The 10,795-nt window shown below is 40.1% G+C and overlaps 1 protein-coding gene across 4 annotated transcripts in view; it reads right to left on the bottom strand.

Moving 5' to 3' along the window:
• Positions 1-643: 643 nt before the first annotated feature.
• The window catches only part of CAB39 (calcium binding protein 39), a 91,159-nt gene continuing 81,007 nt past the window's right edge, over positions 644-10,795 (bottom strand). For all 4 annotated transcript variants that reach the window (XM_075937496.2, XM_075937497.2, XM_006114244.3 and 1 more), the window contains 2 exons: positions 5,978-6,121; positions 644-3,225 (listed from right to left, as the gene is read on the bottom strand). In XM_075937496.2, the coding sequence (XP_075793611.1) occupies positions 3,037-3,225; positions 5,978-6,121 (333 nt within the window). In that variant the 3' untranslated portion in view covers positions 644-3,036. The remainder of the gene's footprint in view (positions 3,226-5,977; positions 6,122-10,795) is intronic.

The following is a 10,795-nucleotide window of genomic DNA, read 5'->3' as shown; positions in this document are numbered from 1 at the left end:
GAAAAGCATATGCTACTGTTGTATTCTCAATATATGTGGCGTACTGCCATTTCCCCTATAAAAGATCTCATGTGCTTCGTTTAAGCATAACAAGCATACAATGGCCTTATATAAAAGCATTATGATACTGTCTGCAAGTCTTATTATCTCTCTTTCCTAATAGTTCATAGTATTCCAAAAACAAAACAAAACAAAAAACTACCATTGCACACACAGCAAAGGGGACATTTTCAGAGAACTATCCACAATGACTCTAAGATCTCTCTCTTGAGTGGTAATAACTAATTGAGACCCCTTCATTTTGCACTTATAGTTGATATTATGTTTTCCAATGTTCTTTACTTTGCATTTATCAACATGAAATTTCATCTGCCATTTTGTTGCTCAGATTTTTATAAGATCCATTAGTAAGTCTTCAAAGTGTACTTTGGAGTTTAACTATCCATTAGTAAGTCTTCAAAGTGTGCTTTGGATTTTAACTATCTTCAGTAATTCTATTTCATCTGCAAACTTGGAATTCAGAAAAGGTGCAGCATATAGTCTTTCAAGGCATTAAAGGTGCAGCATATAGTCTTTTAAGGCATCCTAGATGTTCAGATCCAGATGAAACTTGAGATTTCTAAACATAATAAAGCACATAATGGATTTTCTTCAAAATTTTATTTCAATTTTAAATTATGGGGCCAGCCAGATTTTTTGGTAAGAAAAGCATTTGTTCTTAGGAGAAATTTAATACTTTCATGGAAGTAGAATTACAACTGTATACATCAATATTTTTTTAAAAAAACCCAACAACCTCACATTAAATAACTTTCAGTAATATCTCTAAATCTTCACACAGATGAGAAGAAACTACTTCCAGTACAGCAGATTTTTTAATATGAATAGCACGTCAAATGATCTTAAATTTAAACTTTTTCTTTAACACCCACATTCAAATGCTTTCATATGTTAAAAAATTATCATATCCACCATTTCCTAATTAGAGAGAGAGAAAAAAAACGTTACCTCAATCCAAATTTCTTCACTTCTTTACATTTATGAATTTTAGCATTTCTACATTTTACTAAAGCGGAAGCCTTGTATTATGGAGAAAAATTTGGCAAATTATGTTTTTTGCATTCAACTACAATAAACCAAAATATAAAACTATTAGTGCTGAACTATATCATCATCAATTGGCCAATTTTACTGATCTATATAAATTTTAAAAATAGAACTCTCTCATTTTCAGAAAGATTAATTTGTTATTTTCCAGAAAACAATATGAATCAATTTGCAATGGACAGATTAAGTACCATAAAGATATAAATCACAATGTTAAGAGCCATTTTATATTACCAGAGTGCAAACACCAATTTTCAGGAGCTATTATCTAATTTCCCTCACGCTGGCTTCAAAATGAGCTCAAATGTCAATCAGGGGTTTCATCTTGCTAACTGCAAATTATTTTAATTAGTAAGAGGACAGGAAGCAATGATAAATTTTATGGAATTTTCAATCGGATTCAGCCATGCAAAAATTGAATGTTCAAACTACAGTTCATGAGTTGGTTGTGATTTTAACATAATTATAAGATGAATAGATACAATTGTATTAATATTGTTTAGATAGATTTAATAGATTTTTTTTGTTAGGGTCACAGTAACAAAAGCTAACGGTGCAAAATCAGTTTGGTTTTTATAAATACTGATAGTTTGCAGCATTAAAGAACAGAACTGGACATAATTAAATCCTTGTTCCAACTAGGCCATCTATAAAATTATTTTTCCTCAAAAGCAAGGGGGAAATTATTCACTTTCACAACTACTGTACTGAGATATCTAATGCAAGAAAGCAAGGGTAGTTTCTGTAGACTTCCCAGAAGAAAGGGCACTCAATATTAATTCATCATAATCTTGACCATTTGCAGAATAAAGCGCTAATTTAAGTGAATAAGGCTAATATCAACCAGTAAGAATACAGATTAAAGAGTTCCAGTTCTATATTTTAGCCTAACCTAATTGATGGCACCCCATTAGATGAGTGAATACAAAGAAACTTGTTTTTTTCCTTCTGATGATGGAAACGTTAAATCTGAATGTTAAATCAGCACTCTCAGGTGATCTGAAGTATTCAGTTACATATGAGCATTCATTTTGCAGAACTCAATATTAAGTAATAGTTACAGACTAATACAATAACATTCCTCTGCTGTACAAATTAAATCATATTTTTAAAGAAATGAGCAGCCTAGGAGTTATATACAAAAGTAACCAGCAAGCATTGTTGAAATGAAATGCAAAGTGTTACTGCTAGCTCTACTGTCCGGAATAACTTTAAAGTAAAATTTAACAAAACCCTTAGAACATATTTCCAAGTTTACATCACTCAATTCTCAGAAAAAAAATCAATTTTCTCATATGTCAAAAAAATCTATAAAGCAGTGAAAGGCATATTATATACATTTTACTTATGAACCTCAAGATTTTATTCTTTTAAAAGTTGCTATGTTGAGTTTATTTGCAAGACAATTCTTTATCCCAAGAAGCTCACATTTTAGATACATTTCCCCTTTGATTACAAATAAAGCAATGCACATTTTTTTTAAATCAAGGCATACATTTATACTATGGTGCCAAGTATGCACAGGTCATATTGTGCTCAATATCTCAAACAAGGTTAAGTGCAAACATATGATTTAATCAGATTTGCAAGCATGCAACCTGTTGCTTAACTACATTAATACCTTCTTTCCTAAACCAAACTATCATCTATGTTTGCTTTCATGAATCTACCATTTTTTCCCAGAACTCCTAAAACAAGCAGTGTCTCTGAATTCTGAAATGACACAAATATCAAGAAAGTCCACATTGTGCAAGAAAGCAGCAGCTATGTTGTTCAACTTGGACTAAAAAAGAAAGAGAAAAACAAAAACCGTTCACTGAACAGCAGATTAGCAGTAATGTTCCTCATGAATGGATAAGAGTGCCAGATGCTGAATATCTAACAGCAAATGCTGAATTTGGGTTTAATATGTTAGGGTTTTATTGGAGATTAAGCTTCTTGCTGTGCTGGTCTCTTCAAATCCCTGATCTGTTTAACTAAATAGGTCTTCTCATCATTAAATTGTTCATCCTCGGTCCTGTCATTCTGAAACTTGCTGAGGAACTCAATAAGTTTGGTCTGGTTCTTTAAGAGGATATCTAATATAGGCTGTGTCTTGTTAGGATTGGCTACAAATACCTGCAACAAAGGAACAAGGGTTTAGCATAGATACAGGAAACTGAAGGTTCAGTTAAATACAAAGCTAATGAAAGTGTGATGACAATGGTTTAAGACAGGGCTATCAAACAATTAAAAATAATTGCAAAATTAAAAACAGTCATGATTAATTATAGTTTTAATATTACTGTTAAATAATGATACCTTATCAATTTTCTTACTCTCTTTATATAATGTATTTCCTGCCGGTCAACAGAATGACCTTATCATGCTCTCAGGCTGTGAAAGCCCCACCTCCAACGCTAAGGGTCAGCAACCAATGATTCCTAAGCCAAAATTCAGCTCTTTTGCAGTTCCAGTTCAGCTCCCTCTCGCTCCCCCTGCAACAGGGAACCTGCACTGCACACTGGTGCTCCAGCCTCAACCCCCCTCGCTCCCCAAGATTGGAGTGCCAACGCCAACTTCCGGGGGGAGGAGGGCACTTCCCTTCCCCATCTCCAGCTAGGGGAACAGCAGCGCAGAGATGCATTTCCTGGTGGCTTTTCCCGCTGCCCCAGAATCCGGTTAATAAGAGCGACAGGAGATGGTATCTCGAGTACACTGTTGGGAGCCGTGCGAAAGCAAGTAAGTGGCCCCTCTCGTCTCATGCCCAGACCTTACACCCTCAGCCTGCTTACTCACTGCCCTGCTGAGACTCTGCACTCACAGCCTGCTTACTCATACCCCCCAACCTGATACCCTGCACTTCCACGCCCCTCACATACACCCTCCACCGAGACCCTGCACTCCTGCTCCCTCCCCCTGGCCACACACCTACCCACATCCTGCTCCTCCATCCTTTCTCCTGGCCAAATAACCTACTCCCAGCCTCCTCCTGCACTCTCCACTCCCTCTTCCACCCTCCCATATCCTGCATCTCCATCCCTATCCCACTCATTGGCAGCCCTATTCTGCACACTTAACTCTTGGTTTTTGGCCCCACCCCAGAGCTGGGGGGGAGGGAGGAAATCCACTAACCCTGGAACCCCAGAAGAGTTAATCTGGCCTGAGGCCTTGAACCTCAGTCATCCCTGCCCCTCTCCCCACCTTGGGGCTGGAGCACCAGGGAAGTGAGGTGTTTCAGTTGGGGGCCACATCAGTGAGGATTGGAGGGGGGTTGGCAAGCACAGCAACCAGATTGGAGGAGTGTTGGCAAGTCTAACGGCTGGGGGGGAGTGTATGGGGAAGGAAGGTGGGGCAGAGGGTGCAGTCTCCTAGTAATTTATTATAAATATTTTGGATGTTTTTCTATATTTTAAAATATATTGATTTCAATTACAACATAGAATACAAACTGTAAAACGCTCTCTTTATATTATTTATAAACAAAAGAGTATTTTTCAGTTCAGTTCATAAGTATGTTAGCACAAACTCTTTATTGTGAAGATGCATTTATGTAAAATAAATTTTAAGTTGCACTTAAAAACAAGATGTAAAACTTTAGAGCCTTATAAACCATGCATGGAAAAGCATGGGAATGTATAAATATCTGTAACTTTGTAACGCCAGCTCCTATGGTTCCATGAGAATAACAGTTCTAACTTTTAGGCGCTGTTTTAAGTAAGTGGGCAGTATTATCTCCAGTAAATGTAAATAAATTTGTCTGTCTTAGTGATTGGCCAAACAAGGACTGAGTGGATCTGTAAGATGTTAAAGTTTTATATTATTTTGGTTTTGAATGCAGTTATGTAAAAATATAATTCTACACTTATAAGTTGCACCTTCATGATAAAGAGACTGCACATAGTACTTGTATGAGTTGAACTGAATAATCGTTTTTACATTGTAAATATTTTGAAAATGTAGAAAAATTCCAAAATATTTATATTTAAATTGGTATTCTATTATTAATGGTGAGATTAATCATGACATTTAAAAATCCAGTTAATGTGTTTTGTGCTAATGACCGGTGTGATTAACACATTTTGAGTTTAGAATTATGACTGCTTTCTCTCTCAAATTTCTGCACATGAAAAAACATATGGAACATATGGAAAGAATAATCTGAAATGAAAGCCAGTTTTATATATTACTGAGGTAGAAACTGAAGGCCTTATTCTGATATCAATGGGAACTACCTGGCCAGGACATCCTGAGGAAGCACTCAGCACCTAATTAAATTGAGTTCTGTAGCAGTTGCATGATTTTATGTATGTAGCATTAGAGAGACATTAGAGATGGTTTAAAACCTTCCTGCTGGAATACTACTGACTGGAGGTAACTCCTCAACCTATTACTAACCAGTAGTTTGTCTACTACTAAACACAAAAGAAACTTGTTTTTAAACACACAACCCAAGATTTAGATTTTTCAGATTTGATTAGTTCATTTGAAATAATACATGTACCCTCCATAGTACCATGTAACATGACACAGACCTGTTCAGGGCTCGACAAATAATGCAATCTACTCGCCTGTGGCGAGTAGATTGCAACCTGGAAGAGCTGGGTTCGGGCGATCTGCGCATGAGCAGAACAATCTGCATGTGCGCAGATCGCCGTACAGCGTGGCTGACAAGCGGGGCTCGCTGCTGTTCGGCGAGCCCTGACAATAAACATAAAAACCACTTAGCATTTCCCGAATAAGTACTTTCTAGCAAAAGAAATAATCAAGTAATTTTTTCAGAGCAGACAGACCTGAGATTTGGCATCATTACCAACTAAGATTATTACCTGTATAAGTGAGGCATACTACAAAAAGCTATTAAATGATTTTATGATTTTTCAAACGATACCTTAAAGACGTGAAAGGCCTCAAACTGAATGTTGCGGCTTTTATCTCGTAGAAGGTTCATCATTAGTTTCAGATTTTCAGGTTTACTGATGTATTTTGTCATAATTGTAAAGTTGTGTCTGTCCAGGAGCAATTCACCAAGTAACTAAAGGGAAAATGTTACAGACTAGACTAATGAAGTATTATGAAATCTTACGAGTTCAAACAAAATTTGTTCTCATTGAGTAGATTACGCACATTGCATAATTGACATCAGCCAAAAAAAAGTAGTAACAGACTCTTGGGTTTCCTGATTCTTAATCCAGCGTTATTTTGATGTGGTGTTTTTTAATCCTTCTTTTAGTACAGCTGAGAAGTGGTCTGACTTTCTCTCTCCTTAAGCTTTGAATACACTATCACTTGTGTGAACACACATCTCTGACTATCAAATTTCACTGATCAAAGTACTGATGTGGACAGTGCCTTTGCAAAGTGATAACTAGCGACTGTACTGTATCAATTCTCAATATGTCTGATATTTTATATGGATAATTCAATCTTGTCATAAGTCAGCAACCCAATCAAGGTATTATCCTCCCAATTTTATAAATGAAGTAAAAGAGGAACTGAGAGGTTGCACAAGACCGTTTCTAATAAAGCTGGAAATAAAAGCTCAGTATCTGCTATAACAGCTCATTCATACAGCTCTGCTGCTTTGCACAAAGATCAGGCCAAATCTGTGTTCTTGGCTCTAGCATCTGTAAAACAGAATTATCCCTATATAGCACTGAGACACAGAACAGTCATTAATAATAAAATCAGATACTGTATATTATGGTGTTGTGGTTAAGGCACTGGGACTGGAATATAAGAGGAACCAGGCTGTACCCATTGCTCCACCGTCCCTGTGTGCTGTTGGATAGGTACTTCTCAGGTGGGGGTCTCTAGTGGTTATGGTGTCTAGTTATTTTTGCATCATCTTAATTTAAAAAGCAAATAGTAACTTAGATAAAAAGAAAAAAAAACAATACAAATAGTAACACTGATCTGTACCTAAGCCTGAAATTATCTTTGATCATGAATGCATGCCTATTTGCATGCCTGGGGGAAAACTTGCGTCTTCCACTAACTCTGTACATAGTTTTAAAAACAAAAATCAAGAACATTCCAAGAGAGAGAAAAAAAATAAAAACAGGTAAGGCTGCTTAACAGGAAAACCTCCTACTCATAGTAGTGCCGAAAACAGTTTTTACTTTTTACCACGTGCCCCTCCTCCCTCCCAGGTCAACTTCCCTTCATCCCCCAGAGCTGAGGCCAGGAGCAGGGTTGTGTCTCCAGGATGGGAGGAAGGCAAGAGCGTTGAGGCTGGTGCCCGGCATGGGAGCAGGAGTGGACCAATGGGCATGAGGCTGGCTGCTGGGACCCCATGTGCAGGACTGGGAGTGGAGCTCTGGTGATGGAGCCAGAAATGAGGAACCAGGCCAGGGCCCCAGGAGCAGAATCCTTGGTGTGGGCAGGACTCTGGACATAGGCAGAGGGCCAGCAGATGGGCATCAAAGTGGGCCAGACCCCTACATAAAACCTGGGGCACCTCCCCCGCACCCATGATTATTCAAGCACTTAAAAACAAGGACTTGTATCTAGTTGTGTATTTCTTTAACACAGCTGACCAGCATGGATGTTTAATAGATATCTGTGTTGATGCTGCTATTATTGGTGATTATACGTATTGGAGGGTATTTTGTTAAATTATGTACACGGGCCCTGAATTTTGTGGAAATAAGTCTAAAACTAATTAGTGCTTGTCAGTACAGCTATTCCCACACAAAAGAGGGGATAAACTGTATCAGTAAATGGCAACTTCATACCAGTACTGTAATAACATCCACATTGCTTTGCTTGTACTACTTCACTTACATCTGTACAAAACAGCACCCCTGATTATATATATTATACCAATGTAAAAACAGTGTGCAGACCAGTTGGTCTGCTCAGCCAGCAGTAATGCAGGTAGGGATTTCAAACTGGGACAAAAGAATTTTTAACTTTTCCCTCCTTTGTCTGTCAGAGCAGCTTCTTACAAGTAGTAAGGAGATGGAAAGGCCTGTCTATCTCCAAGAAAAGTCTTTGCACAATATGTAAGTAAAGTTAGTTAACCCATCAGGCTTTATTGTTTTCCTGGCTTGGGAATGTGGTCTGTGCTGTTAAAAGTGGGGTTTTCTTCTCTTTTGTAACTAAGTCCTGAGCCCAGAGGATTCCCCTGAATAGCGAGATTAATTGGTGGCTCTTTTCATCTAGCCATGTTATTAGGATTGAAACTATGGTATTGTTTTGATGATAAAAGTTTGTTTCTTTTTTTGTTATTAACCTGGTATTGGATCATTTCTGTGTCCTGGAAAATCTGTCTGTGGATATCTGCATGCATGTGACTAGGGGACAGATACCACAGACTGCAGCTTGTATTTTCTCTTTTCTTTTTCAAGTTCTTCAGGGAAGAGAGCTTGAGGTACTCCAGAGGTTTTTAGGGAGGAGGTTTCCCAAGTGACCTCTTCCCTGGTTTTTCTTGGAATACTTGGGTGATGGCAGCAGTTTTTATTCTCCACAGTCTGGCTGTGTCTAGACTATATCCCTTTTTCGTAAAAGGGATGCAAATTAGACGTATCGCAATTGCTAATGAAGCAGGGATTTAAATCCCCCCACTTCATTAGCATAAAAATGGCTGCCGCTTTTTTCTGACTCGGAGATTTGCCGGAAAAAAGCGCCAGTCTAGATATAAAGCCTTTTCCGAAAGATCCCTTATTCCTCTTAAAATGAAGTGGGGGGGAGGGGGATATTTAAATCCCCGCTTCATTTGCAATTGCGATACAACTAATTTGCATCCCTTTTACGGAAAAGGGATGCAGTCTAGACACAGCCTCTAGGTATTAGGATTTTGGGGGAAGTTTTTGTACCAAAGCCTGTAAAGATCAGGATTTGGGGTGCTTTTGTGGGCCCCCACTTCTGCATTCATTGTGCTAGAGTGGGGAACAGCCTGACACCAGTCTAAATCATTTCTTGGACAGATTCACCCAAAAGCCTGACTGTAAGCTCTTTGGTATATGTGTGTTTGTATAGTGCTTACACAATGAGGCCCTCATCCCATTTAGGCCTTTGGGAGTTTCTATAATATAATAAGACTGAATAATAGCCAGTCTCCATAAAAGTCAATGAAAGATCTCTCTTGCATCCTTGAACTGTAGTTAGAAACATCTGGCTGACAGTAAACATCAAGTTGTCTCTAGCTACAACATTTTCAGTCAAGAAGTATCACCCATACAGATATATCCACTCCTATTTATGGGGCAAGTACCAGGAGAGTTCTCCTTCTGTGAAATCTGTGTTCCTGAGGGTATGTCTACACTTCAAAGTTAATTTAAACTAACAGGCATTAGTTCGAATTAACTTTGATAGGTGCTACACAGGCAAACCGCTAGTTCGAACTAAATTCGAACTAGGTAAACCTCATTGTACGAGGACTAACACCTAGTTCGAAATAACTAGTTCGAATTAAGGGCTGTGTAGCCACTTAATTCAAACTAGTGGGAGGCTAGCCCTCCCCAGCTTTCCCTGGTGGCCACTCTGGGCACCACCAGAGAAACTCTTCTGCCCCCCTCCCGGCCCCGGAGCCCTTAAAGGGGCATGGTCTGGCTACGGTGCCTGTGCCAGGTGCAAGCCTGCCAGCACCCAGCCAGCAGACCCTGCACCTGACACGGCACAAGCCAGCTACCCGCTGCCACACAGCCCTCCACTTCTTCCCAGGACCAGGCTGGCGGCTCCCAGGAGCCTGCCCGGGGCTGCAAGAGGCAGGCGCCCACCTGGTCTAGTGCGGACATCATAGACCTCATCCACGACTTCCGCACTAAGCACAGGAAAGTGGCCGGCTAGGGCAGGATAGCTGTCAGCCTGGCCACCCAGGAGCAGGTGTGCATGAAAATCAAGGTGGTCCCGTGAGACCCCCGACCCTGAGCCCTGAGCTTAGAACGGCCGTACTGGGTCAGACCAAACGTCCATCTAGCCCAGTAGCCTGTCTGCCGACAGCGACCAACACCAGCTACCCCGGAGGGGATGGACCGAAGACAATGACCAAGCCATTTGTCTCATGCCATCCATCTCCAGCGTTCCAAAACAGAGGCCAGGGACACCATTTCTATCCCCTGGCTAATAGCACTCCATGGACCCAGCCTCCATGAATTTATCTAACTTCTCTTTAAACTCTGTTCTAGTTCTAGCCTTCACAGCCTCCTGCAGCAAGGAGTTCCACAGGTTGACTATTTTCTTTGTGAAGAACAACTTTCTGTTATTAGTTTGAAGCCTGCTACCCATTCATTTCATTTCGTGTCCTCTAGTCCTTCTATTATGGGAACTTTTCTTTATGCACCCTCTCCACACCACTCGTGCTTTTATAGACCTCTATCATATGCACCCTCCGTCTCCTCTTTTCTAAGCTGAAAAGTCCCAGTCTCTTTAGCCTCTCTTCATATGGGACCTGTTCCAAACCCCTCATCATTTTAATTGCCCTCCCCTCTCCCACCTTCTCTCTTCCCCTCTCCCACCTTCTTTTCCCAGTCTCCCCGAGTTTTGTTCAATAAAGAGAGTTTCTATTTTTGAACACACGTGTCCTTTATTTTGTACATCAGGAAGGGGGGCTAGGGAGGGGTAAGTGGAAGGAGGTGACGGAGGAATGGGGTACGAGCCCCTGATGGGGAGGACTAGGGTGGCTCTGCGGGCTCCTCGGGGTGGAAGCTCTCCTGCAGCCCCACGATTGACACCCCCCCCCCCCCGTATGGCAGCCTGCGGCAAG

This window comes from Pelodiscus sinensis, chromosome 10 (assembly GCF_052426305.1).
Source record: "Pelodiscus sinensis isolate ZL-2025 chromosome 10, ASM5242630v1, whole genome shotgun sequence".
Lineage (NCBI taxonomy): Eukaryota > Metazoa > Chordata > Testudines > Trionychidae > Pelodiscus > Pelodiscus sinensis.
This window is presented reverse-complemented; position numbering and strand designations above follow the sequence as displayed.